The sequence below is a fragment of the Triturus cristatus genome, chromosome 4_1 (assembly GCF_964204655.1).
Source record: "Triturus cristatus chromosome 4_1, aTriCri1.1, whole genome shotgun sequence".
In the NCBI taxonomy this organism is placed as follows: Eukaryota; Metazoa; Chordata; class Amphibia; order Caudata; family Salamandridae; genus Triturus; species Triturus cristatus.
The window spans coordinates 743,491,274-743,518,123 of NC_140585.1; the positions used below are offsets into that span (position 1 = coordinate 743,491,274).

The 26,850-nt window shown below is 44.9% G+C and overlaps 1 protein-coding gene across 1 annotated transcript in view; it reads left to right on the plus strand.

Moving 5' to 3' along the window:
- The window catches only part of LOC146855449 (stabilin-2-like), a 1,111,419-nt gene that overhangs the window by 1,021,723 nt on the left and 62,846 nt on the right, over positions 1-26,850 (plus strand). Inside the window, exons 61-62 of the mRNA XM_085653245.1 lie at positions 1,006-1,139; positions 25,254-25,419. Of these exons, the coding sequence (XP_085509371.1) occupies positions 1,006-1,139; positions 25,254-25,419 (300 nt within the window). The remainder of the gene's footprint in view (positions 1-1,005; positions 1,140-25,253; positions 25,420-26,850) is intronic.

The following is a 26,850-nucleotide window of genomic DNA, read 5'->3' on the forward strand; positions in this document are numbered from 1 at the left end:
ATGTTAATGTATGCAATGGATTTCAGTCATCTGTATATTCTAAGGTTCCTGGCCATATGTCCCCTGATGGTCACATGTTGTCTTTTCATCTACTTCTATCTTGGCTTACCAAAGACATATCAGGCTTAGAACATAACGCAAAGACCAGAAATCTTTTATTCTTTTTTGATTTGTGTGGTATTTGCATGGCCCTGGCTCCTTGCACTTTTACTGGGCTCAGACAGGAAGTATTCAACAGTGAGGGTCTCCCTCTCTCACTCATGAGCAGAGCAAAGCCAAGGCTCAACAAAAGTGAATATATTGCTCACCATCTAAGAAGCACAAGAAGGTGTTCACCTTTTTCCTTAGTTAGGCATCCATTGAGTCACTCAAAAGACCCCACAGTTATAAAAGAATCTCTGACACACCTGAGCTGCTCTCACGAAAGACCACTCCACAAACCCTCAGTGACTTTTACAGGTACTGGAGGCGGACGGCACAATGCTGCGATCTAGTTTCTGTGTACTCAAAGCATCATTGACTGTAGAAGTTGAGCATGACCTTCTCCTGGATCATATCCAAATCTATCCGTACATGCGCATACATGCTAACTTGTGCACTTTTCTGACCACAGTCATCAGCTTCTGCCATCGTGTGCCCTAGAGATGGACGGCAACCTTATTACTACCTCTGGTCTCCAGCCCCCTGGCTGCTCCTTCATTGACAACAAATAGTAGACTTGTCATGTCACACACATGGGTTCTAGAAGCAGAAATGATGTTGATACAAATATGTTAGCAGAAAGGATATACTACTAGAGGAAACAAAGGGCCTCATTTAGAGTTTGGTGGACGGGCTACTCCTCCGCGTTTGTGAGTGCCTATCCACCAAACCCTAAATCAGGTCCATGATGTGGCCGCTTGAACCAGGAGGTAACGCTTGGGTTCTCCTGCTGCTTCACTTCCCCCTTTGCTGCTATGCACTGTGTGAAGTTCTAATAATACATCTTCCCTGTTTTCTATTTAGATACTACAGTTGGGGTGTTCCATTTACAATCCCCAAAAGGACAGTATAAATGGACGTATGATGAAGCAATTAAAGCCTGTGCAGACGAAGATGCTACGATAGCTACTTACAATCAACTGCTATATGCTCAGAAGGTGAGAACTTTGTGTTTCAATAGTATAAGAAATTGAAGTAGTAGTTAAGGGGGGGGAGAACCAATGGTAAATATTAATCGCAGTCCTCATCAGGGTGAACCACTAAGGTAACTAAATACATTTGTGCTTAACCCTCTGGTAGCTTGGTTCAAAGCAGTCAGGCTTAACTTAGAAGCAATGTATAAAATATTTGTGCAGCACTCAAACAGTAACAATGTGAAAAAAAAATAAGAACAATTCCAAACCATTTTAGAAAAATGGGAATATTTTAATAAATTAAATGACACCAAAACAATAAAAATCCAATTAGAAGAACCAGAGATAAGAATTTTTAAAGTTTGAATTTGAAAATAGCACCAAAAGGCACAAAGCGTCAACTGTGGTTATCTAGAAATGCTAAACCGAGCCAAAGTGAAAAGTTAAACCAACCATGATGAATTACTGCTCAGATACAGGGACCAGGGTCGTCCTGGTGGAAAGTTTACTTTTCTGGAGGAGAAAGTGGTCGCTGATGAGTAATCGGTGAGGCAAGCTGGATACGAATTGTTTCTCAATGACAGTGGCCTGCTGAAAAGCGGGGTTCAGGTGTGGTCCATGACAAACGCAGGAAAGCTCAGAGCAAGTCCAAAGTCTGTGCCCGGGAAGGCCTTAATATTGATCAGATTCTGTTCACATCGGTCCAGATGAATCCCTCCATGTTTGCTCTTAGAAACTATTCTGAAAGTCAGATCTCCTTCTGCAGGTCAAACCAGCAAGCTGAGGACGATTGGTGATTCGATGTCAAAGGCTGTGGCTATGATGGGGATCCTGATCTCTGTCTGTTCTCCAGGCAGGAAATTGGCAAAACTCATTGGAATTCCTCCTCTTGTAGTTTGGGGTCAGAAGGGGCACACTCTCTAACACCAGCCCAGGGTCCAGGACCTGGCGGTCACCAATGGGGGTGAGGACTCACTCCAACAGAGGCCAGCAGCAGGGTCCAGGGCAGGTCAACATGGAACTAGTCAGCTGGGCAGTTGACAGCAGTTGAGATGCCTCTGTAACCTGCTTGTGTAGCTCAATCAGGAGGTCCGACAACTGACTTTGGAGTCACTTCTGAAGTAATCGGTTCAAGGAAAGCAGGTCCTGTCTTCCTTCATGTATTTCAGACAGCAGGGAAGGTCTTCTTCTGATTCTTCACAGGTCTAGGAGTGCCCTGAGCAGGGTACTAGGGATGTCACATGTATGCCCAGTGCCAGCTTGTGGATAATAAAACTCCTGGCCACTCCCTAATCAATGGGGTCAAAGCTCTCAAGGGTGACCATACCCACTTTTGCAGAACCTCCTGCAAGATTTACTGTAAACTATTCCACACCTACCCCTCTTTCCCTAAATCAAACATTGCAGAAAGTTTCATCCCCTGGTCAGAGCTCCCTTTGCAGACCCAAAGGTGTGGCTATGATAATCAGCAAACCCTCTCTTGTGGTCACTCCAAAAAGTTGTGGAACAGCTCTCCCTCCCACTATGTTTGGGGCCAAGTTGTCTAGAAAAACAAATAGGAAGGACACCTAGGTGTAAGCTACATATGTGAGTGAAAGGGTAGTCATCATGGGAAGCTCAGGAAGTGGTTGGGCACAGCTCCCAGCCCATCTTGCTCAAGGAAGAAACACACCTCTCCAAACCCACGGCCTTTGTCCACTGTCTGGAAGAAATCCACATCCCGCCACCGGATAGCCATTAGCAGTCATGTGGCAATGGTAGAAAGGCTCTTGTGGCTTCAGGCAGGAAAATGACAACCTTCTAAAAGTAATTTCCAAAATGGTAATATAAAAATTGTATTTTAAATTTCTACTAAAATGGGTCCTTGAATTCTTCTAGCTGTTCTCAATTTGAAATTGAGCATTATAAATTGGTATAGTGTAACCCAGTGTTTCCCTATGGGAGAGCCTTCCTTGCCACAGTAAAAAGCGACATCAGAGTTTTTTCACTGCCAGAATATATAAAATATTAAATGTACGGTAAGAGCAGATGGCTAATTATCAGGCTGTTTGTTAATCTTTACTGGTGCTACATAATTAGGGGCCAGCCACGTCAGCTCCCCTTATCTTCACAGTAGTCATGATCCACCTGTAGATCACATCTAGTTTAATCTAGCATTACCACCATTAATAGTTCAGATGCCTACACTCCAACTACAGTAATGTACTATAAATATATTGAACCATTTCTCAACAATCACCTTAGGAAATTTCTCACTATAAGCATTCTTCCACCAATGACCTGTTGCACCTACATGTTCATGTACACAATGTTTCTATTCGAAATACATCATTCATTCACAAATAGCCTGGCAAAGGTGTATTCAACATGCAAGAAGCCTGTTGTCACTAGCTTGGTTCGAAAGTGTGCTGTTCTTGCAAGTACAGACACAAATATGGGCCAATTCTTGTTGATATTCTTCCACAAAATATTCTTTATTCCATATTTGCTTGTAGCCAATACGTGTTTTGGCCTGCCTCATCATCAAGACTTCCTCAGGAATAGAAAATATACATAAATTAAAAGCCCTTAAGAGGGCATCATATATGAATACATGTCTTACACCCAATAGTAACAAAATCCAAAAGTTGTGATTTGAGAAAAAGAAATCCAGTGCAAAAAAAAAAGAAATCTGCTCTTTTGTACTAAATACCCTGTGCATGGCTTAATCCCAATTTTTTGCACCAATTGCATATTTCACATAAGGTACATTACCAACTTTAATACCAAGATACAAAGTTCATGCATAATTAATAACAGTTTATAGTAATAATATCTCAGGGCCATAAGAAAAGTTAGCACTTACTGTAGTGAGGCTGCGCATTTAGAGTAAGTCACCAAAGTGAAAAAGTATTTGTGGTTACATTTTTTTTTTTTTTGCAGAGTTTTATATAGCGCAAACTTGACCCGAATCCAATTAGGTATCAGAGCGCTTTATATAGCACCAGTTTTGCAGCGTGAATCTTTCTGGATTCACTATGCTGTGCATCATTCCGCGGTCTGGTGGTTGGGTCCGGAATCGTAGTCTTTCTTTTGTCTTTTTTTGGGGGTTTTTTTGTAGCCCAGGTGGGCATCGACGTCCCACCATTTGGTGTACTTCTCGTGACGTCGGCATGCTTCCTGTGGAAGTCCCACCTTGAGGCGCCATCTTCAGATTCTTTTTTCCGCTGTTGGGTCTGGATCGTCACCGAGAAGCTCTAGAGTGTTTTAACGAAGAAAGAAGAAGAGCACGAGTTTCATTGGAGGAAAATTAAAGGAGACTACAATCAGGAAGAACATCGAGCCGGGACGACGAAGAAGGAGGGTAACCTCGAGATCTTCGACGTCCAACAGAGAATGCGCACTCAGGGACACTGAGCGCAGGAATGGACAAAACACCTTTTAAATTCTGCGGTAACTGCCACCACAAGTAAGCGCAGAAGGACCAACATCCGGTCTGCAACATTTGCCTGCCAGTCGACTACGAGAGCAAAGACTGCAACGCCTGCTCCGCCTTCACACCGAAGACACTCAGGGTGATAGAGAGGCAGAGGAGAGCCAACTACAACATGGAAGGCAAGGGTAAGGCCCAGTCTCTGTATGACCTGGGCCTCTCCACCGACGATGAAGACAACGTCGCCGAGGGACCTGATGACTTCACAGTCGCAGAGACCGATAAGAAGACGTCTGACAAGGTAGGAGAGACGTTGAGCACAAAAACCCCGAAAGGGCCCCGAAAAACAGAGACTGACTCTCGAAAACCAGAGTCTAAGTCCTCGAAAGGAACACCGGCGCCGAAAATTTCGACGACCGCGAGTGGATCCAAGGACAAAAGGCCCAGCGGATCGTTCGAGAAGGACTCCCAGGTGCCGAAGGCGGCCGAAAAACAAAGTTCGTCGAAACAGGCCCACGAGGTTGGGCGTTCGACGACGAAGGACAAGGTCGCGTCGACGCAAGCTCCGTCGAAAAGGCCAGCGCTCGACGCTGAACATGCCTCCGAAATGGAGAAGAAAAAGAGAAGGCTCGAGGCGGAGATGGAGAGCATCCTTCAAAGGAAGAAGGAGTTCGACGAGAAGATGAAGAAATTTACAATCCAAACGAAACCACCGACGTTTATCGTCGAGGTCGAAGAGCAGGACGAGTTCGACACCGAAGAGCAGTCGAAAACTCCCGAAGAAGAGGAAGATGATCTCTACTATGAGGGAGAAGAAGAGGAGGAACAGCAATCGAACTACGGCTCGGCGCCATCGACGACGCAAGACCTGGAATGGCAGGACCTCGACGCCGAAAATCCAGAAGAGCCTGTGGAGACTTATCCTTCGAGGCCTTCGCCGCCAGATGATATTGGGGCTTACAACATGGTCGTAAAGAGTGCGGCTACAGCTTTGGGCGTGAAACTAGAGGAGGAAAAACCGAAAGCGGACTTTTTACTCAAGACACTGCTCCCCATCCAAACTAGGAGACAGTTCCTCCCCATGCTTCAGAGTGTCATGAACCAGGGGAAGGAGGCGTTCAAGGACCCTGCAACATGCAGATCCATCACACCCAGAACAGAGAAAAAATATAAACATTCCTCTCAGGACCCTCCATACATCAAGGGATCTGTCACAGCAGACTCCATTTTCGCATCTACAGCCAAAAAGAGGACCAATGTTCCGGCAACCTCTGGACCACCTCCTGACAAGGAAAGCAGAAGGATGGACCTCACTGGCAGGAAAATAGAGAGAAACGCGGCAATGCACTGGCGCATGGCAAACTCCAATGCACTACTGAACAGGCACCAGTACCAACATTGGGACGAAATGGGGGACCTAATCAAGCATCTCCCTGAGCAATACCAACAAAGAGCTTCGCATCTAGTGGAAGAGGGGAAGAATACAGCAAATTCATGCCTTAAAACAGCGTTGGACAGGGCAGAGACATCAAGCAGACTGATGGCAATAGGAATCACTGAAAGGAGACCGGCCTGGCTCAGAATTTCAGGATTCAAGCAAGAGGTACAGAACAACATCCTGAACACCCCTTTCAACAGAGAAACGCTGTTCGGGGCACCAGTCGATTAGAAACTCACCCAACTCAAAAAAGAGAATGAGACGGCGAGGTCCATGGGGGCCCTGCAATTCAGAGGGATGAGAAGAGTTACCCCGACACGGAGACCTTACGGAAGGGGAGGAAGCCAGCCGGGAACGTCACATCAAACATTCCAGCAAGGCCAGCAAGGCGAGGGTCACGGGCAACAGGGGCAGCAGAAACAGAACTGGCAGTACCAGCCTCGGTGCCAGTCCTTTCGACAGTAGGGGAAACGGACGAGGCCAAAGAAGAAGAGGGGGAGACCAACCCGCCTCAAAGTGGCTTCGCACGGAGGAGAGTGCTCACCCACAGCATCCCTCCAAGGGTAGAGCACAAAAGAACCAACAAAAGAGGGTTACACGAACCGAACGCTTACGAGCATGCAACACCGGTGGGCGGAAGACTCAGATTTTTCCTCCAAGAATGGAGAAAAATAACAACAGACAAATGGATACTCAACATCATACAGTACGGATACTGCATAGAGTTGGAAAGGAGACCTCCAAACAAAAAACCAAAGAGAAGGGAACACTCAGGACAAGAGCTAGCGCAACTCGTAGAGGAAGCACTACAGCTACTCCAAAAGGAGGCCATAGAACCAGTACCATTCAAAAAAAGGAACAAGGGAGTGTACTCAAGCTACTTCCTGGTACCAAAGGTGGACGAAACACTAAGACCCATCCTGGATCCATCCTGGATCTACGATTCCTAAACAAGTACGTAAGGACGCAAAAATTCAAAATGACATCCCTACAAGAATTACTCCCACTTCATGTCCACCGTGGACCTCAAAGATGCCTACCTGCACATCCAATGAACAGGCAGCACAAGAATCTGTTAAGGTTCACCATCAACAAGGATCACTACCAATTCACAACCTTGGCATTCGGTCTAAAGTCCGCACCAAGGGTTTTCACCAAATGCCTTGCAGCAGTAGCAGCGTACCTGCGGAGGGAAGGGATTCACGTGTATCCTTACCTCGACGGCTGGCTAATAAAGGCAAGTTCACACGAAAAATGAGAGGCACACGCACAGCGTGTCACAACACTAACAAAGCTGGGGTTCTCAATACACTGGGGGAAATCATCAATGGAACCAGAACAAGTGAAGATCTTCCTGGGGGCGCAGATCAACACCGTAAAGAGAACGGTGATGCCCAGCGAGAAAAGGACACTAGCCCTGCTTAAGGAGACGCGCCTCTACCAGAAGGGGCGAGCTCTGACAGTGAGAACAGCGAGCAAGATCATGGGGATGATGGCGTCATGCTTTCACCTAGTTTCCAATGTGCGCCTACACATGAGACCATTCCAGGAATGGCTGCAACAGCAATGGTCACAAGCAAACGGAAGTTGGGAGGATCTAGTGGTTTTAACGCATGCAGTGCAAGAAGAGATAGAGGTGGAACAGGGAGAACATAACAATAGGGAAGCCCTAAACACCACCAAGCCCAACAGTGACCATCACCACAGACGCATCCCAGATAGGATGGGGAGCACATATGAACAAGCTCAGAGTGAGGGGTCTGTGGACTCCAGCAGATGCAGTCAGACACATCAACTATCTGGAATTAAAGACCGTACTGCTATCACTGAAGGCCTTCCAGAAAAAACTGTACAACCAAAGGGTGTTGATACAAACGGACAATACTACAACTATGTTCTACATAAACAAGCAGGGAGGGACACAATCGTTCCCCCTGTCCAACCTGGCACAGGAACTTTGGAGATGGGCCATCACGCTCAAAATAGACCTGATGGCCATACACCTACCGGGGAAGGACAATGTGGAAGCAGACTGGCTAAGCAGGCAGACTTCAGCATCCCATGAGTCGGAACTCAATGGGCAGGAAACGCAAAAACTATTCAAGAGGTGGGGCACACCGACAATAGACCTGTTTGCAACACACCTGAATGCAAAATGCCAAAACTTCGCATCCAGACAACCAGGAAAACTATCCCAGGGGAATGCCCTATGGATAAGTTGGTCAAGAACATTTGCCTACGCTTTTCCACCGATACCACTGATACACAGGGTACTCAACAAGTGCAGGACCAGCAACATGACGCTGATCCTAGTGGCACCAATGTGGGCAAGACAGACATGGTACTCGCAAATAGTGGAAATGGCACAGGGGCCACCACACAAGTTCGCAAAAAGAAAAGACTTACTCTCCATGCAGAACGGAGAAGTTCTACACCCAGAGCCAGAGAGCCTCTGCCTAGCGGCACGGCTCCTGAAGACATACCTTAAGCTACCTCAAAGCACTATACGAGTGCTCCGGGAGGCAAGGAGACCGACCACACAGAAATGCTATGGGGAAAAGTGGAAGAGGTTCACACTGTGGTGCAGAAAAAATAAACTGCAAAATAAGTTGACAAGGGAGTCAACGGTGCTTAGATACCTCACTCATCTACTAAAAGCCAAACTAAGTTCGTCTTCGCTAAGAGTCCACCTAGCGGCGATTGTGGCCTACACACAAGGTGAGACGGGAGAAAGTTTCTTTACGTCACGAGTAGTAAAGAGATTCCTGGAGGGGGCAAAAGGGATAGCGCCACCAAAGAGGATTCCGCCGCCGGCATGGAAGCTCAACATAGTGCTGACGGAACTTATGAAGGCGCCCTTTGAGCCCATCCACAAGGCCTCACTACAAATGCTGACAATGAAAACAACCTTTCTGGTAGCAATAACCTCGCTGCGCAGAGAGAGCGAACTGCAAGCGTTAACGCTGCAAGAGCCCTACATCCAAATACACAAGGACCGATTCGTAATGAGGACTGACCCACACTTCATGCCTAAGGTCGTGTCAGCTTTCCATATGAACCAAACTATACAAATACCTAGTTTCTTTCAAAACCCAGTCACAAGCGCAGAGAGGATACTACATACTCTAGACGCTAGAAGAGCGGTGATGCACTACATCGAGAGAACAAAGGAGCACAGGAAAAGCAAGCAGTTTGTTGTGTCCTTCGCAACCAGCTTCCTGGGTAGACTAGTAACGAAAAGCACCATCGCGCGATGGATCACACTAACAATACAATTCTGCCACAAACAGGCAGGGCAAGAGCTAACGGAGGGGGCACGGGCCCACTGCACAAGAAAAAAGGGAGCAACGATTGCCTTTCTGGCAAACACACCCATTCAAGACATATGCCTGGCGGCAACATGGGTTTCAGTGCATACGTTCACTAAGCACTATTGCGTGGATATACAAATGAACAAGGAAGCACAAGTAGGGCAAAAGGTGCTTCAACATATATTCAACGACCAACGCTCATCTTCCACCCAGCCGCCACAAAGATGACAAACCGCTACAAAGTCTATGCACAGCATAGTGAATCCAGAAAGATTCACGCTGGAAAACGTGACTCCCCATGGGAGAAAGGCACCTGGATCGCAGGGAGTGAGGCGTGCTCGCAGCGCACCTGATAAAGACCTGGAAGATTGTCGGCCGCCACGCAGAGTTCATTTCCCTGCTCTTGCACCGGTGACTCGCTTGTGGAGGCTCAAGGTGGGTGCTAGCGGCAGTTTGAAAGGGTGTGAGAGCTGCTGTGGTTGGGAAAACCCGCCCAAAAAATAACCCAAAAAAATGGAGTGTGGCCCTGCCCCCGCGGGCTCCCCCCCCCTGCATACTGGCCGTCCTTACTGAATCCTCTGCCCGCCGCTTAGAAGACTGTGAGTTGCTGGCCCACTATTGGGATGCCTGGTCCGGCGTAGTGGATTGCCCACCCAGTTGCTGTGAGGGTGCTCCGCGCTGTGCCTGCATTGAGGAACCACACACGAATCTTGGACAGCAGGTTGCGGAAAACCTATGGAGCCCCAGCCCGCTCGACTGGTTGTACGCTGCTGTTGTATGCTGCTGCGCGTCTGACTGCAGGGATCCACCATTTTGGAGCGCCTGCCACTGCCTACCGTGCACTGCTCGCTACTATTTGATATCTGACGGAGGGCACTGCCTGGATTGTGCAAAGTAGGCCCCTCACCCCTGCTCTGGCTGCATTCCCTTTCTGACGTTGCGTGGGGTTCTCTGAATCTTTAGGAGGTCACCTAAAAGGCTGGCACAGTAATCCTGACTGCACACATCGCCTTCGCTGTGGACCTCCCCCCTCTCCACAGCTGCCAATACCTCCTGCCCATCTCTGGGGTGCGGGGCGCCCTCCCCTGAGGTGTATTCTGTGGTTCCTGGAGATACCCCCCTACGCCCGCTTCTCTTCAGCTACAATGGGGAAGCCGGATGGCTGCCAGTCTAAGCTGGTGTTTGATGCCAAGAGAGCGGCCACGCGCTCGGCCTCAGGAGACTTGACCCTGTCAGCCCGAGAGATGTCCCAGGCGCAGTCCTGGCACCCCGGGGATGTTGACTGTCATTGCCGAGACTCAAACCTGGTTCACCAGATTTGACATCGAATGTCCTAGCCGTTAGACCTAGTGTGTCGGAGCATTTTATATCACACACACACATGGAAACAATGAATAATATGTGTGTAAATCAGTGTATACAAAATGTTACATACAACAAAGGGGACTATGAGGTGTACGTTTCACTTCATCCATCCTATTAGGCATTTGATAAGAGTGCTTAGCGTGGAGAAGCACACACTCAGGATTCGAAATGTAACACAGTGGTTATGGTTGGCTTTATTAATAAGAATTTATTTCTACCCAAACATATGTTTTTTAGCGATATTAGGATAATGAAAGACTGGGAAAAAAAGAACTTTATAGCCTGTAATATGCAGTTTGCTTGCAGCTGTTTGATGGCACTTGGAAGATCACTATGTTAGATTACAATTGTAATTTATGAACTGCACAATAACAAAAAGATCTCTGTGACAAAAGCAGTAACCCACTGAGATATGCATATAAAATACAGTTCTGTGATCTGTATGTTACACTCTCTTTGCAGCAGGCATATTAACCCTCTGCGCTACCTTACATGAGTCAAAATGGCAACTAGACAAAACACCAATCTCTCCAACAGGAAGATTAATCACCAGAGATATTATCTTGACACTTTGATTGTTGCCTGAAAACTGTTGGATATACAAGGAACTCTACAGCGCGGGGTTTTAAAAACCATAACATATTTCAAAACACGATACAAAACAAGATGGTATGCCGTTCCTGTTGTGTGTTTGCAGGTAGATGTATGTGTAGAGAGAACAGGTGCACTCACTCAGGGCAGAAGAAAGATTTCCTCCTTTCGGAAAAAGACCCTCACACACCCAATCAGCTAGGTGTCTTGTTTCATCATTGGGTCTGCTCCTTGTCGCGTCGGCGCTGCAATACCCGATCGGCACCCATGATGGGGCCTTCTTGGCAGAGATCTTTTTTCCTTTTGCCGTTGGGTGCAGTGCGTGTGAGGGCCCTTAGTGAGTGTAGATGCATCAATGTGAAAAAGTGTAAGGTCAAAACAGGAATTAGTGATCAACTAAAAACAACTTTAATGAATGTGGTCACTATCCTGATTAAAATCAAGGAAGTGCGCACACCTGCTCTAAGGTTATAGTGTTATGCGCTTTGAAATTAGGCCCACCATATACTTTTTCACATTGATACATCTACACTCACTAAGGGTCCTCACACGCACTGCACCCAACGGCAAAAGGAAAAAAGACCATCATGGATGCCGATCGGATATTGCAGCGCCGACCCGATAAGGAGCAGACCCAATGATGAAGCAAGACACCTAGCTGATTGGGTGTGTGAGGGTCTTTTTCCAAAAGGAGGAAATCTTTCTCCTGCCCTGAGTGAGCGCCCGTTCTCTCTACACATACATCTACATGCAAACACACAACAGGAATGGCATACCATCTTGTTTTGTATTAGGTTTCAGGCCTGTATGCTGGACCTAGTTTAATTGGTCCATAGTCCCCCTTCCCTTGGAAATAATATATTTCAATAGACAACAGGAAAGCTGGAAACGAAAATGAGTTCTGAGTGGATTATTCTGCCTACTGATTTTGTTACGTGGGGGGGGGCAATATTGCAGCACTGCTGTAAAACTGGTCCCCCAGTAATAAAACCAGACCCTCACCGTTCCTGCCTCTCGGGCAAACGCCAATGTCCAGCACGGCCAGTCTAGCCTTAATCAAAAACTTCAAGATTGAAATAAAACAATTTGGAAACTTATGCCACTGTTCCGTAAAACGAATTGCTGTCTTTACAATAAATCCCACCATTTACTGTTAAGTACCTATATTGTGAGGCACAAAGTCCATCCAAATCTCGGTAAAAATAAATAATTTAAAAAAAAACATATATATCAAGATAACAATAACTTACCAGGTCAATCGGGTGATAACAGACCCACCAGGAGTTCTTATAACCGGCTACTGAAACCACAACGATTTTCCAAGAAGAAAACTTATAACCGCACCTTCTCAGGAATGGCCCCTAGGATTTGGAATGCCTTGCCCCCAAAAACAAGACAGAACCTTCACATGGCATTCTTCAAAAAATAAGTGAAATCGATTCTCTTGGCCAAATGCACTTGAACTATTAGATGCAGTCTTGTAAATATTGGTTATGCTGTAATTGTTACCACTGTTGGACTAATATTTCTAATAGTATTTTGTATGTATATATCTATTTCCTCTATTTCCTATATTTGTTGTAAAGCGCTCTGATACCCGCAAGGATCTTGTTCGCGCTATATAAAACCTTCAAAATAAAATAAATAAATCAAAACAATGCATCGCCACTGTCCTAGGGGCAAGTACATACATAAACACTGCTTACATCAGTCATCAGCCATCTCCCTGTAATGTAAACCTTCCCATTTGCGTCCTGTGTACATGCCATATTTAACTCAAATAGAACACCAAAGCTAGTACTAGGACAACCCATCCATGGTCACAACTATAGACGCCATCTTGAAATGGCTGCTGATCATAGAAATACGTAACACCCTTACCAATGACAGTGGCGAGGGAGGCAGCCTGACACTGACAAAAGTAAGGTTGAGTCTCAGTGGCCAAGAGAAGCCCTAAGAACCACAGAAACAGAAGAGACTATGGAGAGTGGTATCAAGGTGTGAATCCAAGAAAGGAGAAGAGTGCATGCTGGTAGTGAACCAGGTCCCAAGGCAGTTTCCTGGGAACACAAAGCACTGAGGGAGAAAGAACTAGTCAAGAACAGCAAGGAAAAGCTGGAAGTCACATGTAGGGAAAGAGGGGTCGAACAAGGAATGCTGATAGGCCCTGACTTGTGGAGCAATACAGAGAATCACAGTTGCAGACAATTGCTAACCAGGAACAAATCAGGGAGCAAAATTATGGATAAACTTAACAGGAGAAAACAGTATGTGCTGCATTGCTATATAGTGGCCCAACAGAGAAGTGAAGAGGCTTGGTAACCTGAGACCAGATGAGGCTGCAGCTCACCAACCACAGGTTTCACAGGTATGACAGATAGCCCCTGGTTCCCCAAATGAAAAAGGCGTAAAGCGAGAACAGATGCAAGGGTGACAGCAAGAAGGTGGAATGACAGCAGTGGTGACGGACAAAGGGAGTCTACAGAGACCCAGGCCCTAATAGGCTATGGGTGAAGTACAAAGAACCTGGTTGAATGAGAAAGCAGACAAGTAAGCATGGCAACTAACCCCAGAACATGGTAGAGCACTCCACGAGTGCAGAAAAGGGATCTGATCTGGAGGTGCCAGTCCAACAGGCACACACCCTTCCTGAGATGGAATCCTCAAAAGGGAAAAATTAACATAACATTAAAGTTGTGCTTGTGTAAGCCACTCCAGAAAAACAAGACATCCTATCCAAAGGAGAAAACCAGTGAATCCACCTGATGATACCTAACTGAAGACGGGGGTGGATCCCGAGAGGCGTCCATCACAGGACAATTCATAGAATTCCTGCTCAGAGGGCTCAGGGATAATGTAGTAGTTCTGTGGGCAGACCTGAAGTGAGAAATGCAAGATATGAAAAAGGATGTCAGCACTTTGGGAGAACAAGTGTTTGCACTTGAAGAGAACAGAGACAATAGCTAGTATTCATCATTCAAGAACTTCTAGTGCTTCAGGGACAAATATAGACCTCCAGGGTAAGATAGAAGATGTAGAAAACTGCTCAACATGCCTATTTACAGTCTGAGGTGTGCCATGTAATGTAGAAGGAAAGGATTTAGTGGGATATGTCCTGAACCACTCCAAGTCCATCCTGTGGGCAGTGGAATCGGGCAACATAGATTAGCATGCAACACACAGACCAGCTGGCCCAACAGACAAACTAACAGGCAGTTGCACCCAAGACATCTTTACCAGGTTACACCAATTCCAAACAAAGCAGAAGAAAATGGCACCAGCAAGGTAAAAAGGCAAATTATACATGAAGGTTGTAAGCCCCAAACATCAGGAACAACATATATAAACATCTCTAAGGTGACCCTGCAAAAAAGAAGAGCCATCAGTTGACACATTTTCTCAACGCAAAAAATATTAAATACTCATGGGGCCACCCATTCGGGTAGATACTTGCGTGGATAGGGAAAAATGAGTTTGCTGACCAAGGTGAAGAACATCCTGCAGCTGAAGAGATCGGACAAGGCCGTGGTGGATGTCGCTAAATAAGATCTGAAGTGGCCCCCTTGACCAAAGAGAGAGTGTGGAAAATGGTGACAAGGCTCAGGCATGGATGTCATCCATAAGTGGATGACACAAGCATTGGGGAGAAGATCAGAAAGAAAATAAGATAGGTGACATAAGAAATGTCTCTTGAGACAGAAGAGTACTGCTTAAAGTAGCACAGGCAGATGGTAACCACAAATGTATAATGGACCACCGAGAGATGTATAAGTGGGTACCAAGGACGGAAGGGACAGGAGAAAAAATGGTATGCTCATGTAAGGGGTGTAAGCGGAACATAGAGCAGGGAGGAGAGGGAGTCACCCAAGAATAGATTTGTTTTTTGGACATTTCAGCTATGGTAGTATAGTTACTGGGGTAGTTTGGGTTGTGGGACGTCTTCACACCTGAAGAGGGAGCACTTGAACACAAGTAAGTGAAATCAACTGAGCACAAGTATACATGTTAGCACAACAACACATCCTCAGACATTGAAGATAAATAGCCGAAACATGAAAGACGTGAACGCTCTGATAAAGAAGCTGGCAGTACTGCGAATGGTGTAGGGTCTGGAAGATGATATGTGTGTCCTACAGGAGACTCACTTGTTACCACGCAGGTCACACTGGTTCCTGGGGAACTACTTCTTAAGAGGGCAGACTGAAAAAGGGGGTTCAGCATACTTATTGTGCAAATAAGAAGATGTGAAGTAATTAGTGCGCCTTTGGACATTCAGGGTAGGATGCTGATGTTAATTAGGGAAATTAAGGAAACAACTCCCACACTCTTTGTGAATGTATGTGCACCAAATACATGACAGACCACTTTCCTTAAGGAAGCAGCCACAGCATCACTTGAGAAGGGGGGACATACATGCTCCTAGAGGGAGAACTCAAAGCAGCGATGAATGGGTGAAAAATATCACCACAGTGACATGAAAATAGCTGACTCAAATGTGGCTCATAGATATTTGGCATATGTAGCATTCAGAGAGGATAGACTATGCATCTGTCAGAACTGGTAAAATTCCGTTGGGTTCCTCAGGAGCAGTACCCTCAATAAGCCAAACTTCCAGCAGCCTTGACTCAAGCATAACTGCACTGAGTATCAAAGTGGCTAGACCGGGGAAAAAGGAATTAGGGAGGGTACTGCGGGAAGGGAGACCTGGAACAAGACGTTGTCCTGGATTAGCTTTCCTTTCGTGCTTAGTAAACTCTTTGACTATATTTAACATGGGTTAAACAATGACATACCTGTAAAAGAAAAGTAGGTTATGCAAAGAACAGTCGTTGTGTACATCTTCTCAGGCTTCACTGGCAATTTTGGTTCCTATAATTCTCAAGGATACAATGTTATGGCTAAACAACCATGTTTCAAAACGAAGCACACATTCATATAAAGAGCCACTTGGCTTTAGACACAATGTTTCCGTAATGATGTGCTTTAACCACTGTTAAATATCACAGAGGTACTTCCAACAACCTTTTTGCAATATGCAACACATTACGTATGCTAATGAGACAGATTAATATTCAAATGCTCATGGGAGCGCTTCAGCACTATGTATCAGAGTTCAAATATGCAAATGTCCAGGAAGCGCTTCAGCGCGATGCACTGAGTCCAAATAGGCAAATGTTCAAAGTGCGCTTCAGCGCGGTGTGACAATGCCAAAGTCATCAGGTATGCAAATCCCCCCAAGAGCGCTTCAGTGCGATGTGCGAAAAATACCAGTCATCAATATGGAAATTCCCAAAGAGTGCTTCAGCACGATGTGCCAAGTTGCCAAAATCACCAAAAATGTAAATGACCAAATAGCGCTTCAGCGCGATGTACAACAGTGCCAAAATCACCAAATATGTAAATGACCAAAGAGAGCTTCAGCGCGATGTACAAAGTGTCAAAATTACCAAACATATAAATGCTCAAAGAGCGATTCAGCGTGATATGAATCTTTCTTTCAAAATGCAAAATAACAAAAACAGCACGTAATTCCTTTCACGATGCTGTTGCTTAAAAATGGAACGATCCTACCTGATAGTAGCTGAGAGAGGATCTACAACCTGGGAAAAGAAAACAGAATTCTCCTTGCTGCAACCGGAATCTTCTTTCAACAACCGTAGAACAGGAACAGCTGCTGCTCAAGCTCAGGGTTCTCAATAACCAGCAATGAGAACAGGGTGTGGCCCCTATTTAAAGGACTCAGGAAGAAGCTTCCAGAACAGGGTGTGGCCCCTATTCAAAGGGCTCAGGAAGAAGCTTCCAGATTCCAGCTCACACGAAAACTACTGGAGCTGAGAAGGGACAATAGGCTTTGATAACATCATAGTCTACAATAAGCATTGGCATAGACAAATGGCAAAGTCACAACAAGCATTGGTAAAAACCATAGAAAACAGTAAACAGGTGCCAGACAAGGTGCACCAGGAAACTGATGTGGCAGAATCATGACAGCATCTTACTCATATGCACACAACACTGATGCAAAGTTAGATCACTTTCTTGTCACCCCGGCTCTCTAGAGAGAGGTGACCGATTCAGAAATAGTTTGTTTGACAATATCCAACCCTCCACCAATATCAACAGCCAAACAGCAGCAGACTTAGGGAGGGCTTGTTGCAGAATCCAACAAGCATTTGCAATGCAATAGGATATGGTGGTAGAGGGGGTGCTCACAGATATGGCGGTAGAGGGGGAAAGGCGGCAGCGGTGGCAGCACCTCCAGACCTCCCCTGATGGGTTGCTGGTGGAGGGGGGCAAAGGCAGTTGTGGTAGTCAGCGCGGCCACTAAAGTGAAAGGGGACGTGCCGTAAATAAAATATTCAAATAACCGCGGCTGCTATAGTTAAAGCGGACCACGCTGTACAGTTTGCGACGTGCTGTGATGTCGTGGGTGCATCATTAAAGAAAATAGTGCTCAATGACTTATAAAGCACACCATGTAATGACACAATTAAAAAGTCCAGTCGTTATGGGCGGTTACAAATGCAGACATGGCGGTACCAAGGAGGGACTAATAAGCTTATTTGCAAATAAAATGCAATGATTTTGCAAGGATAGTTACAGGAGTCAATGGAAAAGATGGTCCAGAAATGGGAAGAGCTTGTATTCTATACCTTAATACAGTATGCCTCGCAGCAGCGCATACGCTGCCCAGGCTCGACCTAAAAATGAGGGACTTGCTGGCAGAGAAAAGTAGAGTGTTTCTGACTAAAAATGATACTGGGAAGGTTGACTTGGGAACATTGTGAGACTCACCAAAAATAGTTGCGTGAAGATACCGGATGGCTGGCTCCTCAGGACTTTAAAAAAAATTGGAACAATCCAAACACAAGTGGAGTTCCAACTGCTAGAGCTTGAAGGTATTCATAAGTGAACAGTTACCCAAACGTCTGAAAAAACAGACAGCATTCAGAGCCTTCGATAATAACAGGGCTCTCCTCAGGACAAATAATATTTTCTATAGTGGAGGTAATAGAGTAGGTAAATTACAAGCCTACGAGCTACACACCAAGCGGACACATAACCGAGTACAAGTTACCTGGAAGAGGAGGGGAGGTCATGTAGCACAGATGGAGGTATTACTGACATCTTCAGCTCACATTTTGGTGACCTGTATATAGTGGAGGATCCAAAACAAGTAGCTTTAGAGCAATGTCTACAGGGAGTTGAGGTGCATTCAATCGCAAAAGAATAGGCAGAGAAGATGGAACAACCCATAAGGTTAGAAGAAATCTGCATCTCAAAACCCCACAGTGAAATGTCAATGAGTTCAGACTGTTTTCTATTGACATTCTAGATAGTCTTTGGTAACGTGCTTGCCCCAATACTGGCAAAACTGCTTGTTTCTTTCCCGGAACAGAGACTCATGGTTTGATCCATGTTGGAGGCTAGATTAATGATCATCCAAAACACGAGAGGAATCCAGCTTTGTGGAGCTCATACTGCTCGATTTTGCCTTTGAATATCAGCACCACAATTTTCATAGGATGTTGATGGCCAGGTTAGACCCACTCATGCTAGGTCTAATAAAACCAGATGAATAGGAATCATCCAAGTAGGGAACTGCGAGGACAATACCAAATAAGATTGCATTTTGGACAATGTCTACAGGACCTGAAAAATGCACTCCTGCTCTCATTTAGATGCGGATAAAGCATTTTAACAAGTCAATAGATGTTTTGTGGACCACGTGCAGCAATAAATTTCACTTTGGAAGCTGATGCAAGGTCTGGATGCTATGTGGGTATAGATATCCCTACACCTGGATCTGAGTGAATAAAGTCACTTCAACAGCATTCGAGAACAGATGATGGACAAAGTGGGAATGCCTGCTGTCAGTCTAGCTATTTACGCTCACAATATAAGATCCACAACACCAAGGACCTGAAAAATGCACTCCTGCTCTCATTTAGATGCGGATAAAGCATTTTAACAAGTCAATAGATGTTTTGTGGACCACGTGCAGCAATAAATTTCACTTTGGAAGCTGATGCAAGGTCTGGATGCTATGTGGGTATAGATATCCCTACACCTGGATCTGAGGGAAAAAAGTCACTTCAACAGCATTCGAGAACAGATGATGGACAAAGTGGGAATGCCTGCTGTCAGTCCAGCTATTTACGCTCACAATATAAGATCCACAACACCAAGGAGATTTCAGGGTTGAAAAAGGGACATGACATAATCTGTCCTTGTGTGCTGATGATCGCCTGGTGGTGCTCATGGAAGTGGCAGGGTCTGTCCCTCTGCTGCTGAAGGTCCTTGAGGACTATGGACAGGTGTCAGGATTCAAATGTATTATTTTAAAATCCCAAGCACTCAATCTCTCACCCACCCAGACCAAGTAAGAGAGTTAATGGCTTACTTCCCTTTCAAGTGGGCTGGGAAAAACATTGACTTACTAGGTATAAGGATCACACAATCGTTAGATAACCTTATAGAAGCAAACTACACCCCACTAATAAAGGACATCACAGAAGGGGGGTCTGTCATATCTGCGCCGCATATCAACGGTCAAAATACTGTTCTTCTGAAGATATTTTATCTCATGCATACAATCCCACCTTTTTTGGTGGGAAGTCCAGTTATGACAATACAGAGACTGATAGCTGAATTGATATCAGTGGGTAAACATCCCAGATCAGCCAGGTGTAAAGTGTTTAAGCTAAGTGCCTGATTCAATGTTTGGTGGATGGCGTACTCCATCATAGATGTGATGATTATCCTATCAGCCATATTATAAGTGTGACTGGACATAATGCACTTCTAGGATGACGAGAATCCAATCTGCCAAAACTCTGAATAAGTCCCCAAGTGTTTAAGGTAAACAAGGAGGTGTCCCAGATGTAGTCAAATACTATCAAACATCTCAGTTGCACTTTCTGGTGGATTGGGGATGAACCAAGTCAGAAGAACGATGATACTTCATAGATCAACTATATGTAGAAGTCCTTTTGCTGGAGAGGAGGGGAGAGCATGGGGGTATACTCGTCACCAGTCACGAGAATCAAGTTGTAGTAGGGGAAGAATTAGCAGTGAGAAAAGGAATGACTACATTCCCATCTCCATTGACTTTGATTGCTGTCAACCAAAGTGCTCACCTTATTAATAAAAACGTGTCTATTTCTAGCATTGGTTGAATAGGGGACCTGCTTCATGAGGTGATTAGTAAGGACTCTGAAATCTTTGAAGAGGAAATTCAAGATCCCAGAAGGGTAAATATACCACTACTAGCAGAGCAGACATTGGATAATGCACCCAGAGATTAAACAATACAAGTGTTTCCACTGGATGAAGTTTGAAAAATTGATGCTCCTGAAAGAGGGGGGGGTAGGACATAAGTGTCTGACATTTAAAACTCTCTAACAAAGGAGGAGAATGGGGAGAGGTTGCCAGGACATGTTGGATGGGAGGGGATGGTGGGTCCTATAATAGCTCATGATAAATGGGCACAAATCACATCAGCTTGCAACACCTAGGGAGACAGCAGTTAAAGCGACCAGGGACTGGCACCGCACATTTTCTAAACTACGCAAGTGGATGCCAAAAACAAGGACAAATTTTGGAGGGGATGGAAGAGGCGCACAACACTGACACACATGTTTTGGGACTGCCTGGAACTCCAGTCCTACTGGAAGAAAGTGTTGGAGGCATTAGATAACATCTTCTTAAAGAACATGCCCAGCAACTCTGCGTACACATTATTGGGACTACCAAACAAGCTCACATTTCCTCTTTTCTCAAAAAGGGGCAGATGCCATTGGCTCTGACAGTTTTGCATTGGATTACAAATGTATGTTGGTACTTAGGAGACTTACTGCCAGATATATTATATGCATATGAGTGTTTACCATCACATTTGCAACAGTGAACAAAACTGAAAGGTGGTTCTTTGCCCACAAAGAAATGTCAAATATGTGTTAAACTATAATTGATATGGAGACAAAGGATCAATACATAGATGGGAGATAATCCATTATAACACTGTTTGTGGTCTCTTTTGTAAAAATAGACTTTATGAATCGTTTATGAATTGTTTTGTCTTGTAATACTTTTAATGCTGTATACATAATCACATATTTAATAAAGGAAGAGATATTTTGGCTAAAAACAAGGCTTATGATTTGAATGCACTGTATATGAGAGTATGAATAATATGTGGAAGAGGCAGAAAAAGAAAAGCATAGGGAACATTATTTTGTTATTCGCTACTATAACCAAGTTCCCTTTGTTCCCTTTATGTCTAAAGGGTTGCTCTCAAATTCTTTCTTTGAGACAGGTCATAACAGCCCTATGGAAAAGACTAGAACTCCCAACATACAGGATGGGTCACATAGATTATGGAAACTCATCCACTCACACTAACAATATTCTCAGAGGTTTAAGAAACTATGGGTCCCATTTCTGGGTTATCCCAGGTTTGTTTGCAAGTAAGTTCAGGGAATTCACCTGCATTAGATACCTCAAAGTGCTGAGAGTCATTTCAACACAACTTACCACACAAAGGGCTGCAAACTCCCTGTAGTTAGTCTTGAGTTTTCACTAGAGGGACAGAAGTCTCCAACAACCTTGAACCCAGAACCTGGTCGCCTGAAGGTGCTCTGCCAGCCCATCTGTGGATCCTGCAGAAATGACTGATCTCTTTTGCTGGGCTGCGCAATCCTAAGCAGAACCACTGCATCGTCTCTTTTGCAAGTGTTCCAGCTCAAGGACTTCACATCGATGTCATAGCCTGCATCAAAATCATTGATGTACGGAGCATCATCAATGCAAGCCCCTGCTTCGCAAATCTCTAGAGGACAGCAGCATCAATGACTATGCAGGTTCTCGCATCACAGCTCTTCAGAACCAATGCATTGCCTCCACAATTCAACGTTTCCTCAATGGCGAGCTTCGTATCACAAGCCCTAATCAACGGGTTCCTCAACAGTGACGCAAGACCTCGCATTGTAGCTTTGCAGGTTCTCGTAACCAACGCACCGTCTTGGCTGCCCAAGGCATCCTCGGCATGGAATCTTGCGATGCTCCATAACCAGGATTTTAGGTACTCTTGTTTAGCAGGTTCAACTGGGTTCCTGTAGCCAACCCATGTTCCACCATGGTATGTCTTGGTCCAGCGCGAACAGATATCCACAGTTGGTGCTTTGTGCTTTTTAGCGTTATTTTCACTGAAATCTTTTAAATTGCATATCACTGATTTTACTGATTGGATTTATGTCATTTTGGTCTTGATTTATTTATTAAAATGTACTCTATCTTATCTTTCTAATTGGGTGTGGGATTTTTCTTGTGCTGTGTTTTCACTTTATTACTGTTTGAAGTGCTGCAAAAATACTTTTTTTACATTGCCTCTAAGTTAAGTCTGACTTCTCTGTGCCAAGCTACCAAAGGGTTGAGCATGAGTTAATTTGGGGTTTGTTTCTGCCTTACCCTGACAAGGATTGTGGTTGCTGCTTGAGTAGGGTTTCTCACCCCCCTCAACCAACAACCCAATTTCTCACAGAAACGTATTTGTCTTTAAGAAGTAGACAGAAATAGACAGTTATAAAAAAAAAATTGATGTGCATTCCCTGCTCTGTTACTCACAATTAAAATATTCTGATCCAGTGCATTTGCTTGCAATGAGACACAAAAGCAAAGGAATAAACTATGATGCCCATCTCCAACAAGATCACTTGCCAGAATTGGAAGCATTGGCATCAAAGATGGTGGCCTTGGACAACACTACCCATGGACTGGCCAGCTCCAGCTTAAGGAAGATTATACATGCTGCTTAACAGGACATTCTGCCTCAACTCTAGGCAGCAGGGTTCCTTAGTGATTTACCCTTCACAAACCTCAATTGTTCATAATTCTAGGCAGCATGGTCCAAGATTGATGTAGCCAATACTTTCTGGGCTGCAGCTGTGTATATCTAGCTTTAATTCAGGAACGTTATTTTACAAAATACCAGTAGAATGGATTATATAAAACTGTTATGTGAGGGGAGAGATGTGATCTACTTGTTATATTGGTGAGTTTGGAACCTGGGGATGAAGCTTTAATCCACGCACTGGCACTTGATGAAAAGGCATGGTTCTAAAAAATATCACTTAATCATTATTAGAAATGGGATTCTTCGTTAGCTGAGATATGCACCCAGGCCAGGCAGGAACCACCACTCTAGTCAGGGTAAGCTAGATATGCACTAAAAGATAACCTGGGCTCACCCTCTGGTAGCTTGGCTCAGAGCAGTCAGGCTTATCTAAAGAGGCAATGTGTAAAGTATTTGTGCACACAATACCACAATGAAAACACCACAAAACACTCCACACAGGTTTATAAAACTAGATTATTATAAACAAAACAAGACCAAAATGACAAAAATCTAATGTATAGAAGTTTTGAAAATGAATTTTAAAAGAATCAATTCAGTAAAGTGCTTAGAAGCAAATATTGCTGGAAAGGTTAATTTAGGTCGAGCTGGACCGGGGCAGAGTCAAAGTTTGGGCCAACCGCAATGGAGCGGCAGATGGCTATAGGACCCACACAAGCCCAGGTCAACAAAGTACCATTCCTTGTTGCAAACAGCGAGACGCCTCGATGTCCAGGCCCGCATGTGCAGGATGGGATGATCTTTTCCACGCAGTGAAGGTGATGCGTCAGTTGCGAAGACGGGTGCCAGAGTCAAAAGGTGTCGAGAGATGCACCATATTCTGCCACGCAGTTGAGGGGATGCTTTGATCTCACCAAGCTGCAGCAGCGGAGATACGCTGTCCGATGCGTCGATCTCTGGAGCCAAAGTGCTGGTTCCAAGGTGATGTGCTGATTTTACTCCTGCAACCGGGTTGATGCACCAGTTCTGCTACACACAGATAGGAGATGCATCGAAATTCATGCTGCAACTATCTGGGCCACATCCAGTGAGCCAGGCACAGGAGCAGGGGTAGAGACTTTGATATCCCTGAGTCTCAAGTGACAGGAGGCAAGCCCAGAAGCCCTTGGAGATCACTTGGAGTGTAGACAGGGTCCAGCACTCCTTTAGCAGAGTCAGAGAGCAGCAGGGCAACAAACAGAAAAGCAGGCCTTCCTGATCAGCAGTCCAGTTGAGTCCTTCAAGCAGCACACTGCTTCTTCTGACAGAACTTCAGTTACAAGTCCAGGAGTGTCTGATTTTCGGGGGTCAGAGATTAGTATTTATATCCAAAAGTTCCTTTGATGTGGGGGTGACTTCAAAACATCTCTCTGAAGTGCACAAGTATCCCTTTCAACCCAGTCCTATCTGCCAGGCTATCTGTGGGGGTTGGGGAGGGGAACCAGCCTTTTATGAGGGGACAGGACACTAATTATTCGAGAGAAGTGTTAGCCCCTCCCTTCCATCCTACCCAGGCGAGGCCATTAGAATGCAAATGTATGTGATGGGTTCTCAGACACACCTATCCTTCTTGTGTGGTGGGTATCTACAGGGAATGCCCTCTGGGTATATGGTATACCACATTACAAGAGACTTACCAGTACATCAAATATGCCAATCAGGTATACACCAATGTCATCATGTTTAGGTGAGAAGCCAATGCATTTTAGCACTGGTTAGCCGTGGTCAAGTGCTCAGCGTCATAAGGCCAACAAAAAGAATCCGCAAAAACAGGAGTAAAAAGGCAAAAAGTCTGGAGGATGACCACCATAAGGATGCCAGGTCTAACAATCATGCTAAACTTAAATGATAAATTTGTGAGATGTAATACAAACATTTGTACTGTAAATGTGTAGAATTCCCATTCTTGTAACATAGTATTGAATCATCCCCTATCTAAATTTGATTAAAGTGTTCCATCACCCCTGTCTAAGCTGCCCTCTAAAATACCAGTACCTACTTCAAACAAGTGAGATTTCAGAAAATATGCTGCTCCATTTGATATTATTAAGCAGTGATCATTAGGTGCAATGGAGATGAATGCTTTTCTTAGGTTGGTTCTTTCATGATTGCCATCCTTATATTGCAGGCAGGATACCACCTCTGCTCGGCTGGCTGGTTATATAAACTAAGAGTGGGTTATCCAACGGCCTTCTCAAGCCAGAATTGCGGATCCGGATATGTGGGAATAGTGGATTATGGGCCTCGAGTTAATGCCAGTGAAAATTGGGATGTCTTCTGCTATCGAGTGAAAGGTAATGATCCAGGTTTAATGAACTCCTTTCTACAATTAACAGATGACTTAGTACAGTGAGTGGAGTAAGGTGAGAATATGAAATGTGTTGTCTTATGAAAGGATACCATGCTAGAACAAATAGAATTTCCCAAGCAGACTCCAATTAATCTGGAGTACAATGGAAAGCCGTAACCGTTTACTTCTTCTTCCTCACAACTCCTGTTATATGCTTTAAAAGTGATAAGAAACCGCATTCAATTTTCAGGATAATCACAGTGAAGTTATTGTTTATACTTTATTTCTCTTATATGTATGTAACGGGTGAAAAACAGGTATGTTAGGAGAATCAGCAAGTAATAATGAAGAGCTCTGATAAAGTATAGCAGATGATATACATTGGGTTTTCTACCTATGATGTGGTGAGAAATACGCATCCTAGAGGGCATTTCGAGCGTTTTATTTTTATCCAGGAATCCTGACAAAGAAAGTAGAGTATCGGTATTCCCTAATATTACAACTCTGGGTTTCCGAGGAATCTGGAAACACAGCTTCATTGACTTTTCAAAAGGAATTCTACATTCCACCATCTTACCTGGGGCAAGCCAACTGACAGGAAAGTAATGAAATTGGCAAAGGAGCAATTGTGGACCGGCTAGACCCATCAATTACGTTCTCTTGAACCTACCAATCTTACAATGGAAACATAAAGAAAATGGTCTGCAAGCAGAGGGCGGTGAGATTAGGTGGAGACTTTTTTCACAGACAAAACCATTAGCGGTAACATCCGAAACAACCTTAAAGGGATATGTGGAGAGGCTGCTAAAACGTCCAAGAGAATCGTCCTCTTCTACTTGAGAAACATTGTCTGACAATGCACACTGAATGACCCCTGAAAACCAGTTGGGTGGTGAGTCTCAGGCAAGTTGGGGAACTTTAAGGAAGCCTCAATGACAGACTTGACAGTTACCGTGTATGGTGCCACATGCATGAGGTGGCACATTACTTGACAGACCATCGGGTTAATCTTTGTGATTGTAAATGTTAAGAGTTTGGTGCAGGTGCAGTTTGGGAATCTAGTTAACAAGGTACCAAAACCAGCCCTGGCAAAGAGCCAGCCCAGGGAGGGTGGTGGGGGGGAGCTAGCGGAAAGCTTTGTGCCACTTTTGTTGCTGGGGGCTGATGCTGCAAAACTGGCTCCCGGTAACAAAGACGGCCCCTCAGGGGTTTAACCCCGGCCTCCACCCTAGAGGCCCACCGGGGAAACACCCAGTGCCCACCTCGGCCAGTCCGACCCTGCTTGTTAATCTTTTCTGTCATCATAAGAAAACTGCGTACTCAGTTTATAAGTAGAAAGGTAGCTTAGAGAAGGGGGACGTGACTTATACTGAGTTCCAAATCTTACAAAAGACTTACATTACGAGAGAAGACTTTCAAACTGTGAGATAGTATA